We start from the raw sequence: 24,851 nt of genomic DNA, 5'->3' as shown, positions 1-24,851 counted from the left end.
GTGACTTAGTGCTGAACTTGGTCCCAGCCTGGTTTCATATCCTGCCTCAGATACTTATTTAATTGTGTGACTCTGGGCAAGTCACTTAATTTCCTTTATTCCCACTTTTTTCCTTTGTAAAATGGGAAATAGCAAGACCTACCTCACAGTGTTCTGAGGGTAAAATAAAATAACAGATGTAAAGTGCTTTGCATACCTTAGATTGTTGTATAAATGCAGGTTAGCAAACATCATCTTCATCCCCATCCCTAATATTATCATGCTTATTATTATTGTATAATAAGAGAAATGAGTGGAGAGTGTGCTGAAGAGCAAGTGGGGAAAAAAAAAAGTTCTGTTGACATTGCCACACATTGGGTCCTATGACATTTGTTCAAATGAGGATTTTGTTTGGTGGCAATTCTGTTACAAAAGTTATCTCACACTATGTCAACTGTTTTACTTTCATTTGAAAATGAATCTTTCTTTTCCCCCTTCTTCCAAAAAATGATTTAAAAAAGTCTTCAGTATTAGGGATCAAAATGAATAACAAATAAAATCATAACATTTTGTTATTAGTACTTGAAGAAAGAGAAACAGCCATTCAAATAAAATCCATCTATTTTCTTGGTATAACTGGCAAGAGAAAAATGAAGATGACTTTTATTAAATTAACCATGGTAGCAATTAGTACTGTAGTTAAAGAGGAAAAGGCCTAGTGTAGTGATTTCTTAGTCTGTTTTGAATTGTAAAATTCAAGTTTTTATAATCAATTTTAGTATTTAGATTATAAATTTATAATTATTTCATATTTAGGAACTAATATATAAGCATGAATGAAGTCTTCAACAGAAAAGATATTTTTTAGAATATGATAATTTTTAACATTTTGTATAAAATTGTGATATCAAAACTGGCCTTTGGGGCAGCTAGGTGGCACAGTACATAGAGCACTGGTGCTGGATTCAGGAGGACTTGAGTTCAAATGTGGCCTCAGACACGTAAGACTCAATAGCTGTGTGACCCTGAGCAAATCATTTAACCCCGTTGCCTAAACAAACAAACAAAAAACCCCCAAAACACACACACACACACACACACACATACATACACATTTATAAATATAGGAGGTTTAATGGTCTTCCCTATCAATTAGCAGCAAATGGTCTATAAATGACTGCCTTTAGTGGTAACTCAACAGCCATGATAGAAGAATGAAAAGCAGTCCACACAGAGTTTATGTTACTGGAAGACAGATTTATTGGTAGGAAACTTTGGAGTATAGTTAACTGGTTCTTGGTCTTCAGTAGGTTGCTGCATACCTACTGAGTGCTTTTTACTGGGTTGTGTTCTTTTCCTGTTGCAGAGAACCAGTTTTTCTTAGGGCTTTTTTTTCTAAAATGCTGACTTGTAGCTCTCTTGTAGTAGTCCAAAGGTGAGGCTTTGGTATTCACTTATGTATAGGAAGGAATCTTGCTATCTCATGTGGCTATGAGGTTCCTACAAGTTTTCCCCACTTTGAAGACCTGTATGCCTTGAAACTGATAGGGTCAGAGGCCACACTTAAAATTTAACTTTATACTAGTCTTAAAGTCTAGATCTATGAAAACATTGCCTTCCCACAGGCCCCAAGATGTCTCTGTCAGATTGAATTTATTTATATTAACTTTAACACTCCTGACATTATTCTTACTGGAACTTTCCACACTTTTATATTTGATCATTGCTGTGTGCCCTTCTTTTCATTTATTCACTAATTCATTTAATCAGTTCAATTCAATTCAAAGTCTATCAATTTATCTTTATATTCATTTGTTTATAATGTTTTTAGGTATGTGTGTATGTATATACTCACTGCTTTGGAGAGATAGAGCTGCAGTAGATATTTAGATAGAGAACCTGTCACTTTTGCTACTGTAGAAGACTTGTGATTCATTTTCAAAATCTTCATCAATTTTCTCTTTTTATCCAAGGAGTCTGTATGTACTCTGATGATTATGTCACTTTCCAGATCTAGTCCCTTAAACTCCTTACTTAAACAAATCTCAACATGTAATACTACTCTTCCCTCTGTCTATTCTCTTTCCTTGATCCCTGATACTTGTATCTATATTTTTTTTTGGATATAGCATAGTGTATATCCTTCTAGACCTATATTCAAAGCTTAGGTTTCATTAAACCAAATCTCACTGATGCTTATTGAGGTCAAATATGCTTGTTTAAATTAGGATCTCAGGTTTACCTTGTTTATTAGTCATTTTGTGCATTTTTGTATAGATATTAGATCATAAAGGTGTAGATTTAGAGTTAAAAAGGACCTCAAAGGTCTATTTGAACCCCTACTTTATAGGTGAGGTAACTGAGCTCAAGAGGAAATTTAAGTGACTTGCTCAGGTTCACATAAATAGCCAGTAACTGAGGCAGTATTTTGAACTCAGGTTTGCCTAATTCTCATTGATCTTTTGATGGCCTTAAAATTAATGCTTTCAATCTTGTGGTACTCTAAGAATCACAATCATTTATCATCACAGGAAGAATATAAATTTCAAATGTTAGGCCTTTGCTTTGGAAAGAAGTTTAGTGGGAATACACAGTGCTTCAAATGAAAAGCAGCCTGTAGTCTTCCTAATATTCAGTTTTGGGCCCAGTATGTTATTACCCATCTGCAGTGTCTGTTAAAGATGATCTCTTTAACAGACACTGAAGATGGACAGTAATACAAAGAAAATAGTTTAATGGATAAGATTAGTATTTTGGAACATAAATATGTGATTAGAATTATTAAATGTAAATACACTCATATATACAGCTCTATGGATTGTTAATCCAACAATATGTCAGAGTCTACGTGATTAGCATTTTTCATAATTTTGTGTTTTTATTTGTATTTATCTAATTAAATCATACTCTTTTGTATGGTTATGGGGCCCATTTAAGAGGTTTTACAGTGTTCTGAAATTTGATGCCATTAGTGAAATATCTTCTGGAAATATGAACAGTTGGAGAATTTCACTGTCAATAGGAAATCTATTTTTATCCTGAACTGGATATAATGAGTGACAGTTGGAAACATCTTTGGAAAATATTTCTTCTTATTTTATACCACTACTGATATTAATAATCAGAGGGTGACCAAACTAAAATCTTTATATTAACTTCTTTCAAGGAACAATGCAGTTTGTTGGAAGAGAATTTAGTATGGGGATAAAGCCTTGGACTTTGAGTAATGGCATCCCGAGTTGAAATACTGTTGTAGACACTAGCTGTGTGACTCTGGGTAAATCACTTAACTTCAGTCAGCTCCATTTTCATCATTTGTCAAATGGAGTAGTAAGATCATCTACCTCACAGAGGCATGTGAGGATTGTTAGTTATTATTATTAATTTCAAGAAAGCATTTTAAGATATTTAACAAACATTGTATCTTATTTTCTCTGTACCTTTTAGTCAATTATGTAAATATGTGATCTACTTTAGAACATAGTTTATAAATGACTCCTCCTATTCATACTTTCATCTAATATGCAGTCAATACCCATATAGCTCATTCTCATAAAGATTTTAAAGAGATGAGAAAGCTGGCATATGAAATGATGGTGCTTGCATTTCTAAATAAGTAATAGCAATATTTTACTTATCTTTTCCCCAATAATAATAAAGTTCATTTTTTATCTCAAACATTCAGAATATTTTCCAATTTCATGATATTTAGTGGCATCAGGGATCAGCTGATTCTTCAGTGCCCTCAAAACTATATAAACCCAGCATATAACTTGTCCATATTTTTACCTGGTTTTGTCCAACTGCTCTTTGCACATTTGTTTTCTTTGGCACTGTTTCTATTTCCTCATGCTATGCATTAGAAAACGGGGTGTTAGATTACATATGTGGTAATTGCACTCTCATTAAAAGTGAAAACAATTAGTTATAGAAACCCTGATAGATTCACACACACACACACACACACACTTTTGTCTATTTGTCCATCTAGTTTCATCCTTGCATATCCTTGAAATGATCTGATTTAATTGGGCTTCATGTCAAATGTTCTATAAATTTATTTTCCCTCTACTGTTCCATATTATTTTATGAAGCAACAAAACAGAGAATCATTCACCATCTTCTGTAGAATTTCATAATTCAGTTTTTTTACTCTAAACTGATGTTACACTTGACTGCCACATCCCCCTGCTTGTAAAAAAGATCAAGTGTTTGCTGGATAACATGGTTGACAGTCTCTTTTCATCTTCTCATTGCAATAATTGATTTGCATTAGTGGAAATTTCATAGAAAATGATGATAGGCTGTTTCTATGTTCTTTAATTACATTTCCAATTTTCTAACTCTTAATCTCAGGGTTAGGGTTTCAAATCCCATATTTGGCACAACCAGATTATATAGCACAAGTGGATGCAATTTTAGACTATTAAAAAGCCTTCAGAAACTATTTGAAAAGTGCAATGAAGACACAAAGAATCTTGAGGACATGTTTGAACCTTGGCAGTTCTGATTTTTTTTATTCAAATATGTAATTGTAAAATCTCTCTCTTCTGACTGCCAAAGGGTCATCACTCCCTTAAAAAAAGAAAGAAAGCAAAACAAAGCAAAAAAGAAAAGAAAAAAGAAAACGCTCCAGTAAACCTAACCACCCCATCTGCTAACTCAAATGTTACGTGCAGGTTAACTTTCTTCTAGTTCCCCACCTTTGAGAAGAGGAGCGTGTACATTATCATATCTTTTCTTCTGAGTTGGCCATTAGAGTTTCACAATAGATAAATACACTTCAATATTTTTGCTTCTTTCCAACTTTCTAAGAATAGAAATAAAACAATATATGTTCAAATTTTGTTATTTTTAGTGCTTTAAGATTAATTTAGTGACTTCTTAATTTTTTGAAAGCTGTCTCATTGTTTAATAATCTTGTTTAAATTTCATAGAGTATTAGTAAATCCTTATAGTTCATTTTATTGGGTCAAATTGGATGGTCCCTGAGGTTGCTCTCAGCTCAGATATTCTGTACTTGTACGATTCTGTCATCATAGTTAATATGCTGTAGATTTTGTATATTATACCTCTATATAATTTTTACACAGAATAGACATGAAATATTATGTGATCTATCACAATTGAAACTTTAGACCTTCGTTCAACCCTTAGGGAATCATTTGGCAGAAGGCCACCAAAGCTAGTTCTTTTTGGTGCCTAGTTTCCAGTTTCTACTGTAATTGCTGCCAAAAACTCAACACTTGGGAGTCTAATTGCTCATTATATTTGTCACTGCAGAGTCAGAGACCCAAATAAAGACTGTTTCATACAAAATATTTATGGACATTAATTTGGCACATGTGTGTATATGTTCATATACATGCATGAATGTTTAAGTATATTGTGTTTTTTATTTTCTTGAAGCCTGGATATATTTTGAATTATGATAGTCACTTTTCTCTATATATTTGTGTTGATACTCATTGTAAACATTAACAAATTTAACATTCTTGGAAAGGAATTTGATAACCACAGTTTGATGAATAGAATTTCCCTCTGTGTCTGTCACCATCATTGGAGTGTAAAGATGAAAGAGTTATATTAGTTTTCTTTAAATGCTTTCCTTTGGATCATACTAAAAGGAACTGGCAGGTGAAAAAAGGAATGTGCCTTTAGCAAACTAAGAAATCTGTGATTCTGCCTATTTCTTCCTAAATCTGTGCTATCATTTTTACATATTATAAAATTTTCATATGTAATTGGGTAAATATTTCTAAATCTAAATCTATAGATTTATTTATTCATAATTCTTGACTGTCTCATGGTAAAATGGAAATAAAAATTCTGAGTCAGGTTGATAGGATCATAAATTTAGAACTAGTAGGAACCTCTACTATATCTTGCATTTTTTAGTAATTATTTTTGTAACCAGGACAAAACGAATGACTATCTGGGGTCAGTTTCCTTATCTGCAAATTGATTTTATTGGAAGAAAAGATCTCAGAGACTCCTCCTAGTTTAAATAAAATGATTCTAAAGTATAAATTTATATAATTTATTGGTAGCCTCTAGCATAGTTTTTATATGTCACCTTTTTGGGTAATGTTTCAAAGGCTCCTAAGCTCCTTGAGAGTAAGAACTATTTCCTTCCTTGCCATTGTATACCCAATACTTACTGTGGTGCTTTGCATAAAGAGTATACTAAATAAATGTGTTTGGTGACTTGACTTAAATTAAATCCTCTTCATTGCTTAATTTATAGGATAATTGTATTACAGTTTGGGTTCCTAACTCTCAAAGCCTAGTCCTTCTTCATACCCCTGCAGTCTAGCTTCTGTCCCCATAATTCTACAGCAATGATGTGCTCCAAAATCACCAATGACATCTTAATGACAAAATTCAGTGACCTTTCTTTCAACCTTTTGGTAGCATTTAACACTGGCAATGATCCCTTTCTTGATACTCCTCCTACCTATGGTTCCATGATATTTTCTCTTCTCTTTTTCTTACCAATCTAATCATGCCATTTAACTATCCTTTGCTTCACTTCAGTTAATAGAAAAACAGAATTTTGTATTTGGAAGAGACCTCACTGGCTATCTATTCTAATCCATACTTGAAAAATTTGGTAAAATGTAACATATAAGAATTTCTCATCCTCTCCTTGACATAATTGAGTGAATATTGCCCCCCTTCTCTCTCTCCAGCCTGTCTCTAGACAGTCTAGACAGTCTATTTTTTGTTTATAATGTTATTTAATGTTTATAATGTTAAAATGTTTATAATGTTAATTATTATAATTATCTCCATGCTAATTATTATCTCCATGTTAATTATAATATAATTATTATCTCCATGCAAATACCTCTATAATAAACAGAGTACAGAACTTGGAAGTAGGAAGACATAAGTTTGAATCCTGCCACAAACACTTAGAAGCTATGTGATCCTAGCAAATCACTTACTATCTATGTCTCAGTCTCTTCATTTTTAAAATGGTGGACTCAATTGCCTCTAAGTTGCCTTTCAACTCAAAGCCTATGGTCCTGTGATCTTTCCAAACTGAAACATATAACCCAATAGTCTTTTCCTCAGATTCAGTCCTACATCTCCAAATGCATGTTGAACATCTCATTCTGGTTATTTTGTCAGCTGATACCTCATACTTATACACAGACTCACTGTACCTCAGAAATAACTAACTTAAAATCATAACTGAATAAGAAACCCTTCTTACCTCAGTAATACCTGGGAAATGTCATCCAGAGAGAATCTACTACCTTCTGAGGTATCCACTCCAATTTTAAATACTTCTATTTGCTAGGGAAATTTTCCTTATTGGAAAAAAAGCCTAAACTTGCCTTTTTGCAACTTCTATCTGTAGTTCCTAGTTCTTCCCCTCCTAGTCCAAGAATAGGTGAGTGATGTGACAGCCCTTCAAATAATTTAGGACATCTAACATGTCATTCCCTGCTCCCCTCCAAGTTCTGTATTCTCCGGTGTCTTTCAGAACTCTTTAATATCCTGATTGCTCTCCTTTGGGTGCTCATCATCTTAGCATCCTTCCCAAAATGTAGTACTCAGATATGAACATAATACTTGATATATAGTGTTACTATGATAGAGGATAGTAGGGTTCTCATCTCCTTAGTGCTGGATGTTATGCCTCATTAATTTTAGTTAGGTTTTTTTGGGGGGGTCATAATGCAGTATTGATTAATATTGACCTCACAGTCCATGCTGTGAAGCAGCATCTTCCATGTCTCATATTTATGAAATTGAACTGAATTAAAAATGGCTGTGGCAGCCTCCTGCTGTACAGAAGGAACTCTTCTCCCTTTCCATTATCATGGAACTTTTGGTTTCAAAGAGAGGAAAGGTGTGGAGTTAAATAACCCAGAAGAACAAAGAAAGCCTCCAGAAATTTCGATGGATGTCTTCTCTGGTGAAATTTTTAAAGTGGGTGAACTGAAATTAATTTTGACCTTTGTCTTTGGACTTCTGAATGGGAATGTGACAGATGTGGAGAAGATAACAATAAGGAACATGACTGTGTTCATAGCTGAAGGAGTGGGTATGTATTTTCTGTGACCAACATAGTGAAATATTGTGTAAGTGGCTAGTGAGAAGCTGAGTATATTCTCTTTGTGAACATCACCTTAGGTAGTGTTAGATCTAGGTGCAGTACAGCATCTGTTCCTCCTTTGACTTTGAGACCAAGATAGGTAAATTAGCCTTTAGAAACTTCTCTCCCCAAATCTACTTCAGTTGAGGTTAAAAAAAGGCAAGGGTAGCAATCATGATCTCAGAGAAAGCAAAGGCAAAAATAGTTCTAATTAAAAGAGATAATCAGGAAAACTGCATCTTACTTGAAGGTGCCATAGAAAATGAAGTAATACCAATATTAAACATCTATGAACCAAATGACATAGCATCCAAATTCTTACAGGAAAAATTAAATTAATTACAGGAAGAAGTATTCAGCAAACCTTTATTAGTGAGGGATCTCAACTTTCCCCACTCAGAGCTAGATATATCTAACCATAAAATAAATAAGAAAGAAGTTAAGCCAATGAATACAATTTTAGAAAGTAAATGTGATAGACCCGTGGAGAAAATTGAATGGAAATAGAAAATATACCTTTTCCTCACTATTATATAACACCTTCACAAAAATTGACAGCCTTAGAGCATAAAATCTTCACAACCAAATGCATACAAAGAGCAGAAATATTAAATATACCCTTTTCAGACATTAATGCAATAAAACTTACATATATTAAAGGTCAGTGGAAGCAAAGATTAAAATGTATTGGAAATCAAATAATCTAACCCAAAAGAATGAGTGTGTTAAAGAACAAATCATAGAAACAGTCAATAATTTCATTAAAGAGAATAACAATGAGACAATATACCAAAATTTGTGGGATTCAGCCAAAGTAGTATTTAGGTGAAAATTTATATCTATAAAGGTTATACATCAATAAAAGGGAGAAAGAACAGATCAATGAATGGGCATGCAAGTAAAAATAAAACTAGCAAAAGAACAAATTAAAAATCCCTGGGTAGACAACAAAATGGAAATTCTGAAAATAGAAAAAAAGAGATTAACAAGATTGAAACAAAAAAAAAACCCAACCACATTGAAATAAAAAATAAAACTAGGAGCTGGTTTTATGAAAAATAAAATATGTAAACCATTGTTAAAAAAGAAAACTAAATTATTAGTATCAAAAATTAAAAGGATGAATGCACCAGCAATGAAGATGATATTAAAGCAATTATTAGGAGTTATTTTGCTCAATTACGTTCTGGTAAAATTGACAATCTAAGTGAAATGGATGCATATTTACAAAAAATATGAACTTTCCAGTTTAACAAAAGAAGAAATGGAATATTTAAATACCTTATCTTACAAAAAGAAATTGAACAAGCTAAAAATGAGATTCCTAAGAAAAAAATCTCTCGAAGCAGATGAATTTACAAGTGAATTCGACCAAACATTTGAGAAACTATTAATCCCAATACTACATAAACTATTTGGAAAAATTAGTAAATTGCTTTTATGACACAAACATGATTTTGATACCTAAGGGAGAGCAAAAACAGAGAAAGAAAATGATAGAGCAATTGTCTTAATGAATATCAATAAAAACATTTAAAATAAAATATTAGCAATATGTCACAAAGATCATACACTATGACCAGATGATATTTATATCAGGAATGCAGGACTAGTTTAATATTAAGAAAACAATCAGTATGATTGACTATATTAATAACAAAAATCATGATTATATCAATAGATGCCAAAAGGCCATTGACAAAATGCAATACCCACTTCTATTAAAAATATTAGAAAGCAAAATAATCAGTGGAATCTTTCTTAAAATGGTAAATAGTATCTAGCTAAAACCAAGAGCAAGCATTATCTGTAATGGGGATAATCTTGAGGCCTTCCCAATAAGATCAGGAGTGAAGCAGGGAAGGCCATTATCACCACTATTTTTCAGTATTATATTAGAATTGTGACTTACAGTAATAAGATAGGAAAAATAAAATGGAGGAATGAAAATAGACAAGAAGGAAATGAAACATCACTATGTACAGATTATATGATGGTATACTTAGAGAACCATAGAGAATCAACTAAAAAACTAGTTGAAACAATTAACAACTTTTTAGCAAAGTTGAAGGATATACCATAAACCTCCCTAAATCATTAGCATTTCTATATACTACCAACAAAACCTATCTCTGCATGAGACAGAAAGAGAAATTCAATTAGACAAACTGCAGACAATATAAAATACTACTGCCAATAGAAACCCAGGAACTATATGAATACAATTACAAAACACTTTTTCAGGTAAAGACAGATCTTAGCAGTTAGACAAAAATTAATTGCTCATGGGAAGGCCAAGCTGATATAAAAAATACCATTCTACTTAAGTTAATTTATTCATTCTATGCCATGCTGAACTTACAAAGAATTATTTATTCAGCTAAAACAAATAATAATGAAATTCATCTCAAAGGACAGAAGAGGAAGAATATCAAGAGAGTTGATAAAAAAAATGAAGGAAGGTGGCCTAACAGTACTTGATTTCAAACTATATTAAAAAGAAATAATCATGAAAACAAACTGGTACTTAGAAAAAAGAATGTTTAAACACTGGAATAGATTAGGTAAGTACACATTATAGAGTAGTAAGTTAATATAATAATCTCGTGTTTGATAAGCTCCAAAATCCAAGCTTTTGCAGTAAGAGTTAACCATTTGACAAAAATTGCTGGCAAACTCAAAAGCAATTTGGCAGAAACTAGACATAGACCAACATCTTATACTGTATACCCAGATAAGGTCAAAATGGAGAAATGATTTAGGCATAAAGGATGATATCATAAATGAATTAGGGAAGCATGGAAAAATGTTTATGACCAAACAAGAAATAGAGAGAATCACAGGAAGTAAAATTGATAATTTTGATTACATGAAATTAAAAAGTTTGTACACAAAAATTAATGCAGTCAAAATCAGAAGGAAATAGGAAACTTGGAAAAGTTTTTATAGCATATTTCTCTGATGAAGGCCTTACTTCTCAAATATATAGGAAACTGAGGCAAATTTTAAAAATAAGAGCTGTTCCCCAGCTGATAGTTAATGGATGTGAATGGTCAGTTTTCCAAAGAAGAAATCAAAGCTATTAATAGTCACATAAATTGATCTAAATTAATACTGATTAGAGAAATGCAAATTAAAATTTCTCTGAAATACCATCTTGTACCTATCAGATTGACCAACATGACAGAAAAGAAAAATGCCAAATGTTAGAGGAGATGTGGAAGAATTGTTACAATAATGCACCTTTGGTGGAATTGTGAACTGATTCAGCCAGTCTGGAGAACAATTTGGAACTGCAATCAAAAGACTATACTACTGTGAATATCCTTTGACTCAGCATTACCATTTTGATCTATATCCTAAAGAGATCAAAGAAAAGGGGCAAGGACCTCTTTGTATGAAATATTTATAGCAGCTCTTTTTGTGGTGGCAAAGAATTGGCAATTGAAGGGATGCCCATCAATTGGGGAATGCCTGAACCAGTTGTGGAACATCATTGTGATGGAGTAATATTGTGCTATAAGAAATGAACAACCTGGTTTCGGAAAAAACTTAAGAAGACCTATATGAATTGATACAATGTGAAGGAGAAATGACAAGCAGAATTGTTTCAGAAAAACCTTGGAAGACTTATATGAACTGTCACAAGTAAAGTGAACAGAACCAGAGGAACACTGTGAACTGTTAACAGCAATGTTTTCAGGATCATCAACTGTGAAAGACTTAGCTACTCTAATCAAGACAGTGATCCAAGATAATTCCAGGACAAAAGCTAGCCACCTCCAGAGAGAGAACTGATGAACTCTGCGTGAAGATTTAAGCATTCTTTTTCACTTTATTTTTCTTTGTGTTTGTGTGTGTATGTTTATTTTGCTTACAGAGAAATCATTTAAAATGTTTCATTGATGCTCATTTTTAAACATTGCTATCACTTCTTAATTACTCTGCGGTCCTTATATTCTGAATGTGCTCTCCCTTGAAAAATAATTATAGTTCAGCAAAATTAGTTAGCAAGGCATTATGACACAGTGGGTAGAATAATGACAATCATTCCCTATTGATAAATGGGAAAAAATATGAAGTCAATTTTCAAAGAAGAAATCATCTATCAACAGCTTTGTGGATTAAAAAAAATTCTTCAAATTACTGATAATTAGATGACTGAAAATAAAAGGGACTAAAAAGTTGTACCTCACAACAATCAGATTTGCAAAAATAAGAAAAAAAAAATGACAAATGTTAGTGGGCCTGTGTGAAAACAGCCACACTAATAATACATTCCTGCAGGAGTTGTGAGTTGGTCTAGCTATTCTAGAACGCAATTTGGAATTCTGACCCCAACATCACTGAACTACCCATACTCTTTGACACAATGTTGCAGTTCTAGGCTTATATACCAAGAAGATCAAAGACAAAGGAAAGGGAACTCTATGTACCAAAGCAATTACAGCAGTACTTTGGCAAATAATTAGAAACTAAGGGGGAGGCATTAGATGGGGTGTATATATTGGAGTATATGAAAGTAATGGAATACTATTGTGCCATAGGAAATGATGAAAAGCATGTTTTCAGAGAAAGGGAAGACTTTAACAACTTGGTATCCAATAAAGTGTATAGAACCAGAACAATAACAATAACACTGGAAAAATAGTTGTTGGAAGAACTACAATCATTGGAATGACTAATGACCAATTCTAGAGGACTGATGAAGTGTAGGCTACCTACCTCCTGACACAGAAATCATGGACTCAAGATACAGAATGGGACACATGTTTTTAGATGTGATCAATGAAAAATTTTGTTTTGCTATGCTTATGTGTATTTATTACATGATTCTCTTTTTCTTTCTTTTTCCCTATTTGAGGGAATGGAAAAGAGATAAAATTAATTGTTAACTGAAAAAAAATGAAGCGTGTGTGAGGAATGGATGATATGAATAGGACAGCCATAGCTTAGTTCCTGTGGAAACCAAAAATTTGTTTTGTTAAGTTTATTTTTTTTAAACAAAAGAAATATTGCTGGCTCTGGAGACATAGGTCAACAAACTAGAGTCTTATAAGAGAAGGATGAAAATCTAGGTCATCTGTGGAATTGGGGGGTGGGCATTGCCCAGATCCATATCTGGTTTTAGAGAGAAAAAAAGTGTAGTCATGAAATGCATGTATACAAGGAGACATGTAAAACTAATCTGTCAGAAGAACTATACTAGCTCTTTTACACTATAATCTAAGTGGCAATACTGAAAAAGTAGAACTTGAAATTTGGGGAAATCATGTTCCTATTGCTTGATGAAGGTTTCAGTGGTTTAAGATATAGCTATTCCTAACTAATTTGTGTATCTGCTACTATAAAAGAGCAGTATTCTGTCAAGGCCAAACTAACTCAGTTAATTTTCTCGGAATACTCATTGGACAAAGTTGAATTTTTTTGATTGAAATACACCAAAGGCCTCTTCATTCATTAGATGGTGACCTCTAAAAGTCATGGACATTGGGGTGGGGATTATGGTGAGGCTCCAGGGTATTGTGATTTGTTAGAAATGGAATGTAATCTTTTTTTTTTCCCCCAATCCATTTTGGTCCTTCTAAATAAACTCACCATCCTGAGTATCTGCAGAACTAGTTGGTTAAATTAATCCCTAAGTGTCACTTTAAGTTAATAGTAATAATGGTTTTGATTTAGGCAAATGCAGATCTGGAAAACTATTTTGGAGTCAGTGACTTTTCGAGAACCAAACAAGTTGATTCACAAGCCTTGAGTAGGAGGAATGCAACAATAATAAGCGCAGACTTGCACAGCATTTTTTTAATTCATTAAGGGCTTTGCATAAATCATCTCATTTGGTCCTTGTAGAAATAACTCTTTACTCCATACTATATATGAGGCGCTATAGGGATTACTTTCCCTTTTTACAGGTGGGGAAACTGAGGCACAGACCAGTTAAGTAACATGTTTAGTATTACATAGTTAATAAATGGTAGAATAGGGATTTGAATATGTTTTATGACTCCAAATCTTTGTATTCTTTCCTCTGCAGTGCAACAGTATTAAATCATATTGAAAGTCCAAGCATTCCCCTTTCTTCCCGGAATATTATCATTTAATTTAGTGATTTTTTTTTACTACTTTAAATAATGCCACATAAAATCTAACATGTAGTAATATTCAAATAAAAAAGAACATTGATTAATTTTTCACCTTAAAAAACTTTCAGCTCATTATTTTCTCAACTTTGGGCAAATAAAAGTCAATATCATGCTCGGCATCAAATTAAATTGGAAATTGGAAAATAATTTTTAAGATTCATTAATTAATTTAATATAGTATTCTTGAAAATAGTTTAGAAATGGAACATTTCCAAATGCAATATGGAAAATTACTTTCAGGTTTAAGTGACTGACAACATTGTTTTTCTCTTAACATCAACTTTCAGTAGGAGAATGAACCTCATTTTATTTTGAGAAGTGTATTTGTCTTTTCAGATTTCTAAAATGTTATTTCTTTTTACTTTATAGGTCTGATTTTAAATGTTAGTTAAATAATTTTGGTTAATTTTTCTTAATTAGAAAGGGTCATATTCTGCCTTTATTATAGCTATTGGATAGTTTACTGATGCAAAAGTACACATTTGTTTTTTAAATGCTTATTTTTTAACATTCTTTTTTTCCAGTTTTGAGTTCCAAATTCTTTCCCTTCCACCTACCCCTCTCCCACCCACTGAACAGTAAAGCAATATGATATCAGTTATACATGTGAAATCATGCAAAACAGAGCTCCGTATTAGTTGTATTACAACAACAATAACAAAAAAGCAAGAAAATAAAGTGAGAAAAGTACTTCATTTTGCACTCAGATTATCAGTTCTTTTTCTGGAAGTAAATAGCATTTTTCATCATGAGTCCTTTGAAATTGTCTTGGATTATTGTATTGATCAGAGTGGCTAAGTTTTTTTCACAGTTGATTATCATTACAATATAGTTACTGTGCACAATGATTTCCTACTTCTCACTTCATTTTGCTTCAGTTCATATAGGTCTTGTCATGTTTTTAGTGAAATCATTTCCCTTGTCATTTCTGATAATACAGTAGCATTCCATCCTAATCATATTATGAAGAATAAATAGGAAAAATTTCTGTATACACGCATACATACACACATGTATATGTACATATACATATGTGTGTATATTCTTCCCTCTTTGAACTTGATGAGAGTGAGGTTTAAGCATTGCCCATTTACCCATTATTCCCTTCATTGAAAAAAAGATCTTCCTTGTTTGCCTCTTTTATATGAAGTGGTCTTCCTCATTCTACCTTTCCCTTCACCCTTCTCTCAGCACATTTCTCTTTCTAATTCCATTTTTTTTGGGGGGGGGAAATCAGGCCAATATAGTTGATTCACACCCAGGCCTTCTATGTAGACTGCTTCTAACTGCTTTAATAATGATAAAGTACTTAGGGATAGATAGATAGATAGATAGATATAGTCTTCCTATATAAGAATGTAAACAGTTTAATTTTATTGAGGCTCTTTCTCTTTAATGTTTATATTTTTATGCTTAAGTCTTATGTTGGAATGTCAGATTTTCTATTTGTGTCTGATCTTTTCATCGGGAATATTTGAAAGTCCTGTATTTCATTAAGAATTCATTTTTCCCTTGAAAGATTAGAGAGGTTTTTCTTGGTTCTAATCCTAGCTTCTTTGCCTCTGGAATATTGTATTCCAGGCCCTCTGCTTCTTTAATGTGGAAGCTGTTAAATCTTGTGTGATTCTGACTGTGACTCCATAATACTCGAATTTTTTCTTTCTGACTCCTTTCAATATTTTTTCCTTGACCTGGGAGCTCTGGAATCTAGCTTTAACATTCCTGGGAGTTTTCATTTTGGGATCTCTTTCAGGAGGTGATCATTTGATTCTTTCAATTTCCATTTTATCCTCTGGATCTAAGATATTTGGGTCATTTTCTTGGGTAACTTCTTGAAATATTATGTTAGGCTCTTTTAAATTATCTCTCCTTGATCTATTTTTCAAGTCATTTTCTGCCCAGTGAGATAGTTCAAATTTTCTCTTTTTTCATTTTGTTATATTGTTTCTTAAGGTCTCATGGAGTTATTAGCTTCCAGTTGCCCGATTTTAATTTTTAAGGAATTATTTTCTTCAGTGAGTTTCTATACCTCTTTTTTCCATTTGGCCAATTCTACTTTTTAAGGTGTTATTTCTTCAGTATTTTTGTGCCTGTTTTAAGAAGTTGTTAATTCTCTTTTCTTAATTTTCTTGCATCACTGTCATTTTTCCCCAATTTTTCGTCTACCATCGTAATCTCTTTAACTCTTCCAGGAGTTCTTCTTGTTGGGCTTGGGTTCAATCATCATTTTTCTTTAAGGCTTTGGTTGTAGATGTTTTCACATTGTTGTCTTCTTTTGATTTTATGTCTTGGTCTTCCCTCCCAGTGTAGCAGCTTTTATGGTCAAGTTCTTTGTCATTGTTGTTTGCTCATTTTCCCCCCCACCTATTTCTTTATTTCAAACTTTTTGTTAAAATTGGGCTCTGCTCACATTGGGGTGAAGAGGCATTGTCCTTAGCTTCAGGCTTTTTCCTGTGACTGTTTTCAGAGCTACAAAATGTCAGTGCTTCTAAGATGATGTGATCTGGGGAGAATTGTGGTCACTGCTCTCCTGGTATGAGCTCTGGTCTTTACCCAGGAATGCCCTTCTTCAGCTACAAGTGCTAGTGCTATTCTTGGCCCTGGGACTATTACCAGGTCCTCTGCTCTACTGCAACCACAAGAACTAATACTTGTCTCTGCCTTGTTACTGCAACCAGGGCCCCTGCTCCCTTGTGACTGATGAGAAGCTCTCCTCTCCACTCTGGAACTGTGACCCAGAACAGCTTATGGGCAATATAGTTGCCAATTAATGCCATCTACACCTAGTTCCAGCAAAGTGTCCCCTGTAACCTGTTTCTAACCAATTGTACAAACCTCGCTGAGCTGAAAGCTCCTGAAACTGCTGCTGCTTTAGCAATCACAGCTGCCTCCAAGGGTCCACTTCAAGCTGGCCACCACTCTGGTGTCACAGACATCTCTTTCCAACATTCTAAGTTCTCTTGGGCTTGAAAAATGTTTCACTCTAACCTTCTGTTGGCTCTGCTGTTCCAAAATTCAATTTGAGGTGTTATTTTAAAGTTGTTTGGAAGTAAATGTTGGAGAGTTTGGCTGGGTTGCTGTTTCTAATCTGCCTTCCAGGTATACATATTTAGAGCTCGATATGGGTTTGTTACAGAAATTAGAATATTGATTATTGTTTTAAATCTAGAACACTCTATTGATTTCCCTTTCATATATTCTTTTTCTAGTTTAGTTTACATGAAGAAAGCATCTGTTATTATTCAAAATAGTCTAGAAATTCTACCCTTTTATTAAATACTCATTCTGTCCACCACATTCTGAAACACTTATAAAACAATTTCCATGACAGCTATATCATAGGCTACTTCTGTTTGGTTACTGAGTTCACTGTCAGTTCTAATGAATCCTGTCTAATTAAAATTGTGTGCATAATTTGTGTAAATTCATAATCAATATTATTAATTATATTGGCAGATATAAGCACGTAGATCCTTTTTTCCTTCAGAATGTTATGGTGATTCATGTCATTCTTTCATATATTATAGGCCTGTCCAAAGCTAGAAAATAATTTTGATGACATCAAGCACACAACTCTTAGTGAGAGAGGAGCTCTTCGAGAAGCAATGAGGTAAGTCTGGGTCACCATAGCAACAGTCACAGATGTGGTAAAGAAAAAGTCATTCTTCATTATTGGGGGAACAAATGAGTTCATTGCCACCATTCAGCTCTGTTCTCTAAGGTATTAATTTGTCAGTGGAGAGGCTTCCCTTGAGGCTCTACTTTGGTTTTGAAGCTGCATAAATGTTCAGCTTCACTGCACAGTAAAAAATGTAAATGTTTAATTTGTGACTTAAAATGCTTAAGGGGTGTCTTGTTTTATATTTATACTAAACTGTGTGAATGAATGAAAATATTGTTCATCTAAATTCTGCCTGTGTTGGAAGAATTGTACAATGGGGTTCTAAATGACTTGGTATTTCTTATTAATTTATGTTTAATTAAAAAAATAGTGGTTCGTGCATTTTTTATTGATAGACTTTAATAGGGTTATATTTAAATAGTGGAAAAAAGTTAATTTTTCTCCTTAAAAATTTTAAATGTTTTGCCTCATTTTTACTGTATTTGTAGTTCTTATTTTTACATATAAATTTTTGTAATGGTACTGATGCATTTTTAGGGTAAAAAAGTTTTACAAAAAGAAATTTTATGGTGAATGTCATCACTATTATTTCTCATGAACTTTGGAAATTTTCTAGTAACTTTTAGTAAAGTATTTAAAATATAATAGTTGGTTGGATTCAAGGAACATAAGTATATGAGGCACTTTAAATGGTTTTGGAATAAAACTCATTACTCAGCCTTAGAAAATGAAATGAGTGATTCATTTTTTCTTTTAAAGTTCTGTTATGGAAATATAATACAATTATTTTCATAATGGTTATACATGTTTATTTAGTGTGAAGAATTAGTATTGATTTGTAAAATATATCCTTTTTCCTAATATTTTTTTTCCTTCTTAGATTCCAAGGTTAAAGAGGAAATGAAAATTTTAAAAAATAGAAGAAAGGATTATCTAACTGAATGCCCAGTGAAATAGCTCAGACTTTTCCCATATAAGGCAACACACAGTTACCATATACCTTAGTTTAGAAGCTGCCCTCATTTAATAACCTCCCTTTTACCATGCAAGCAGCAGGGGAAAGTAATTAAATTTAATAGAAGCTGCCCTCATTTTGAAGCCACTTCTATTTAAAACCACAGGGGGAGGTAATTAAATTTAATGGAAACAGTAGCTTCTACACAAGGATACATGGTACTTTCTATATAGATGATTATGATGTCACAAAAAGAGGAATAATATATTGCTTGTAGTGAGGAATTACCAGCTGGAGCAAGTGAACCTATTTTATTGTTAATGTCTTTACTAATACAAAAAAAAAAGGAAAAGCAAACCTGAATACACAAATGAAATTGTTATCTTTGAATGAAAAGCACATACACAACTATATAAAGTTTGTTCATTACAAAAATCTAGAATCAACATAAGATGTAATTATATTATGGGCTAGTAACAAACATTATAAAATAATTTTATTTTTCAATATTCTAATTCTTGTATATTCGTAACCTTTGGAGTCAAATTGAATAAACACATTTTTATTATAGGAAACTAGCTCTGTGTACCTACTACTGTCATTTTACAACTCAATCACCCACTCACAAATTCAGATACACAAAAGACAAGGGGAATGCTACCATTTAGGCTTTGAAAGAAAGAATTTAAAAGCCCCAAAGGAAAAAAAATGTTGAAAAATAGAATTATTGGAAATGGATTCAAATAAGGGAAGAACAAAGAAGGAAAAAATCAATAGAACTAGGAATTGGGCATCGGGGGAAAAACTAAGGTGCCCCTGAGGGGTATATGTAGGGATTATTTAGTCTTTTTCATATTTCTTTATTTAACTATTTAAACCATTTTTAAAATTATATCAGAAAACTCCCTTTATTATATTCTCCCCAAGTCAGTACTATTATGGAAAAACTCCAACATCAGACCCATAGTTCAGATTATATTTTCAGCTAACTCAGTTATTTTCATTACTGGCAATAGAAGGGGTCCAGATAAGCCAAATCAGCAAATAATTCAAACATTTTTAATTTACCATATGACTTTAGAATATATTGGATACTTGTTGAAATTATATTTTTTGTTTTGATTTTACTAATTCCTAATAGGGCTATTATTTAGTGTGTGCATATTTATGAACTATATAGCAGAGAAAAAGACAAAGGGGTAGAAGGACACGCTGAGTGGCAGGTAAAGCAGTAGAAAGAGCATTGGACTAGGAGTCAGGAAGACTTGAGTTCAAATCCCATATTACTATTTAGTACTTTCAGAAACTAACTAGCTCTCTAACCCTGAGCAAGTCATATCACCTCTGTCTACATCAGTTTCCCAGCTATAAAATGGGTATAATAATAGCACCTACCTCCCAGTATTGTTATGAGGACCAAATAAGATAATATTTGTAAAGTGCCTTGCTTGAAATGCTCAAAGTGCTATATCAATGCTATCATCCTCATCATTCTCTTCCTCCTGCACCACTTCCTTGTCCTCATCCTCATCATCATGATGCTCTATTAGCCAAATTCTGTGTAATGGAAAATTGAATGTAAATGCCAGTGATATTCCAGCTTTTATATTCTCTGATTCTAGGGATCTATTCTTTAATATCATGAAAAACTCTGTTTGAAAGTCTTTTTTTCTGTGGCCTTGTTCAGTGTGAGGGATATTTCCACACTTGAGCCAATGAAATTGCAGATATTAAGACAGACATTAACTACAGCAAGCAGCAACCACAAGAGAACACACTTTTTGAGTATTATGTCTGTGAATGGAATTGATTGCCTTCACATTAGTGATCCCTGTATCACTAAAAATGTTCAATAAGAAACTCTCTGACAGGGAAAATGAAGAAAAGATTCTTACATCATTCAATTGGGCACTCAAGGAGCATTTATTAAGTGCCTACCACACATCAGGTATAATCCTAACCCTAGAAATGCAAATACAAAAACTGAAAAATGCCTACTCTCAAGGACTTTGTTACATGGGTGGACAGTTGATCTATGTGATCTATATATCCTTCCAAGACTAAAACAATATGATTCAATAGTTCTAATGACACCAAAGAGGGCATTTAATTAACCATTAAATGACCAGTTAAATAACCAATTATTAGTTAACCAACAATTTATTATTATTATTATTTGGGTGAAGCAATTGGGGTTAAGTGACTTGCCCAGGGTCACACAGCTAGTGTCAAGTGTCTGAGGTTACATTTGAACTCAGGTCCTCCTGACTCTGGGGCTGGTGCTTTACTGCACCACCTAGCTGCCCCAACCAACAATATTTTTAAAAATTCTTATTACTTCAAGGAAATAAGAAAAATAAAAGAAAATTTAAAAAAACAGAGTAAATGATAATCCATAGACCATATTGTTTGTTCACAGTGCCAAAAATTGGCCTTACAGTTATTGATAGATAATTGATTAATTGTCGATGATAGCTGTCATTATTCTTGGTTGTTGGCCTCTAGGATCTTGTACTTTCTAGATACAGTACTATGGATATTTAAATGCTTTCTAGTGGTATTGGCATATGAGAGAAAACAAGTTAAAATTGTGCCCTAGTCTGTTGCATCTGCTTTAATGAAACTTATAGATTAAAACTGAAGAAGAGCAGATGGACTAATAAAACTAAAAAGCAGTAGTTGTAGGATCTTTATTTTGAATACATTTTGTTTAATTTAAGTAATGTCTCAATAATTTTAGGAGGTGAGGGGAGAATGATATGAACAGACGAACAAAAGAAAGTGAGAAAATAGTGGGATCGTGTAAACCAGGAGCATAGTATGCAATGGTGTTTTCAAATGGTAAGGGGTTACAGAATCTAACTCTTGAGAATGATGATCATCGAGCTTGACCAGGAGAGAAGGGATCTTGATGGTTTTGGGTACCCTTGAATCCTGCAATCCCAGTCTTGCTGGGCTTTCCATAGTCCTTGAATTCTTTGATGGTTATCTTCTCAGTCCTACATAAAATAGTAATGTGGGCAATGAAGAAAAGAACCATGTATGGTTCTCTTTCACAGCCACAGAGATTAAAATTGACTAAAAACATGTATGTTTCTAGTTTGAAAATTCCAGATGAGGAGGGGGAGATTCTCAAAAAGGGATAAGAGGAGATATCTTACAGCAGGCAAAGGTTATTGCCAAAAAGAAATAATACAAAACAGAACAAAACAGAACATGCTGAAATTTTTCTGTTCTACCACTGTATGGAAGAAAAAAATTAGGTTAAATTTCTGTCTCATAGAATTGTACTACTGAATTTAGAATTTAATTTCTTGTCTTTTCTTCTATTTTTAATAGACTACTCATAATAACAGTAGCAATAATAATAATTTACACTTATGTGGTTCTTTAAGGGTTATAAAGTATTTTGCTTTATTTATTATTCCTATTTTTGAGATGAAGCAGCTTGAGACTCATCAATATTAAGTGACATATCCATCCAGAGCTAACAAATATCTGATATATCATTCAAACCCAGGTCTCAGACTCCAAGTTCATCTCTTTTTCTAGTACTCTAAGATGCTTGATACACTAAATAGGAAAAAAGAAAATGATGATCCTCTAGAGAAAAAAGGAGAAAGAATTTTGGTCTTTATTGGCAAAGGTATCTTGCAAACAACAAAAAGAACAAAACCAGAACCATCAGGGGGTTGGATTGCTGAACCTGGAGTAAGGAAGACCTGGGTCCAAATCCTGATGGTACTTACTAGTTGTGTGATCATGGGCGAATCACTTGATCTCTATAAGCCTCAGTTTCTTTATTTCTAAAATGAGGAATATCATTCAAGTTCCCTTCCATCTCCAAATCTATGATCTAATAATGCCATCTGTTTGCCTCTTAGATTATAGATGGAACTGGAGCACACTTCTGGGTTACCAAAACAAACAAACAAACCCTTGTGATGTCGGAATTTTAGACAAAAACTCAAGAAATATGATATTTTACAGTAAAGAAATTATATTCAAGTCATTGTGCGAAGGGTGAATTAACTAGATCTATCTTCTCAGAGGTTTGATTTAGCCTCTGGCTGACCCTGTCGATGATTCAAGGTTTATAGCACTAGATGGCAATATTGAGTTGAAGAGCTAGGCCTCTTCAGGTATGTGCTACATCCATGCTGTATTTTCCCCATCTGGGCCTCTGTCTAGGAATATATATTTCCTAGGCAGAAGGCTAGATTCATGATACACACACATATGTGTACATATATATCTCAGAAGATGACTGTGCGAAAAACAGATTTTAGAGAATTCAGAAATATAAAAGTAGTTCATATTTTAGTTTTTTAAAAGTTAAGTACTTTAAGGTATTTCTTTGCCTTAAGAAAACTCATTTACTCCTTTATTAAGGTTAGTCCCTTTCATCTATCTAGCCACCTTAAGGCACCATCTTACTTTTATCACTTTGTTATGATACTTTTCCTCTGGAGCCTTTCACTCTCTGGGCCAGACTACTAGTGCTGCAGTAAACTCCCTTGCATTAACCTTTAATTGTCTTTTAATTTTAATTGTAAACTCTTATTTCTTCCTAATTTCAATTCTTAACACCAAGAAAATAGCTGAATCTGGCATGTCTATCCCTCAGATGAATGCAATCTGAGACTGACCTAGAGTCAGAGATGAGAACTAATAATAGTTTTTAAAAGTTCTTATAATATTAAGTAAATAAGGAAGCGATTTTAAATATCAAGCACAGTAGAGGCAAAGATAACAACAGACCTTTATATGTTTATGTATTCATAGGCACTAGAAAAGGGCCTTATATATTTGAGTGGAAAATTGATTAATTATCAGTAGATAGATATCAATATTTTCAGTCATTGCCCTCTAGGATCTTACTCTTTACAAAACATCCAGAAAGCAACATAGTTCTGTGGGTACTCAAATACTTTCTGGTGATTATAGTTTATCAAAGAAAATATTTTATTTTAATCTCTTACAAGGAATTTTTCTCCCTTAGGGCTGTGTTGCCATAGTTTGTGATGGGATGAACCTGGCTCCCTAGGTTCTGAAATAGTAATACTGAACAATACCCTTTGGAAATCAAGTGTCCTCACTTAGTCCTATGTGGAATCATTTATTAATTCTCAGCCTGGCCGCTGATGGCAATTGCTTTTTAAAGAGATAGAATTGTTATGGGAGGAAAATATCCTCTGAGTTCTTGTGGTGGGTAGCTGCTGCTAAATATATATTTACCACAATGTAGCAATTATAGAGATTTAAAAAAACAAAACAAAACAAGGTTTTATTACTATGCTCAAGAATAGGTTCAGACCTTAGTGAAAACTTGAACAATTATGAGAATTCTAATCAGGTTTCTTATAGAAAAATTTATATCAAAGTGACAAGAGAAATAATCATTTACATATTGCAGTCTTGTCCTCATAGGCCATAAAAGTTAAAGAGAAGATAGATCCATAATCTCATATTTCTTTCAATGTCACCAAAGTTGAACAAATTTAGTTAAATGGAGTCATAATCTCATATATCCCCTAAGGAAGCAAACTTTGTCAAACAGTTGGTAAACTGAGTCAGTTATAGATTAAACTACATTTAGAGGATTCATAATTAGACTGAGTAGGAAAATTGACATTTCACCAGTGAGTTAGGTACAGTTGAGATTCTTCCTCTGACTTCTTATCTAAGGAAAGTTTAAGGCTTTGTATCCCACAGGACAAATATTGATGAGGTGGGGTTAATATCAACTAAAAATGGCAAGAGGAATAAAAAGAAATAAAAATTCCCATAATAGAAACCTTTCAAAGTAATTTGAAATGTTTTAATGTAACCCAATGATCCTTAAATAATTCAATATTTTGGGTTTTTTAATGTTTTGTTTTATTCTCAATTCAAACACATAAAATGACAGAGAGAGATGGAGAGGGAATTTCTATTTGAAACTCTAAATCTTCCTTCTGATCATTACCCTAATCACCTTAGGTCATGGAGAAACAAGGTAATTCCCCAAAGGAGGTGTCCTTTTCTGGGATAAGTGGG

At 33.1% G+C, this 24,851-nt stretch overlaps 1 protein-coding gene across 1 annotated transcript in view; it reads left to right on the top strand.

Annotated features, from left to right (window-relative positions):
* DPYD (dihydropyrimidine dehydrogenase) overlaps positions 1–24,851 on the top strand; it is a 1,024,364-nt gene that overhangs the window by 117,752 nt on the left and 881,761 nt on the right. The window contains exon 3 of the mRNA XM_027868249.1: positions 17,763–17,845. Coding sequence (XP_027724050.1) covers positions 17,763–17,845 — 83 coding nt within the window. The remainder of the gene's footprint in view (positions 1–17,762; positions 17,846–24,851) is intronic.

The sequence above is a fragment of the Vombatus ursinus genome, unplaced genomic scaffold (assembly GCF_900497805.2).
Source record: "Vombatus ursinus unplaced genomic scaffold, bare-nosed wombat genome assembly UNPS02014787.1, whole genome shotgun sequence".
Classification (NCBI taxonomy): domain Eukaryota; kingdom Metazoa; phylum Chordata; class Mammalia; order Diprotodontia; family Vombatidae; genus Vombatus; species Vombatus ursinus.
The sequence above is the reverse complement of the archived record's forward strand: the minus strand, read 5'-3'. Positions and strand labels throughout refer to the sequence as shown.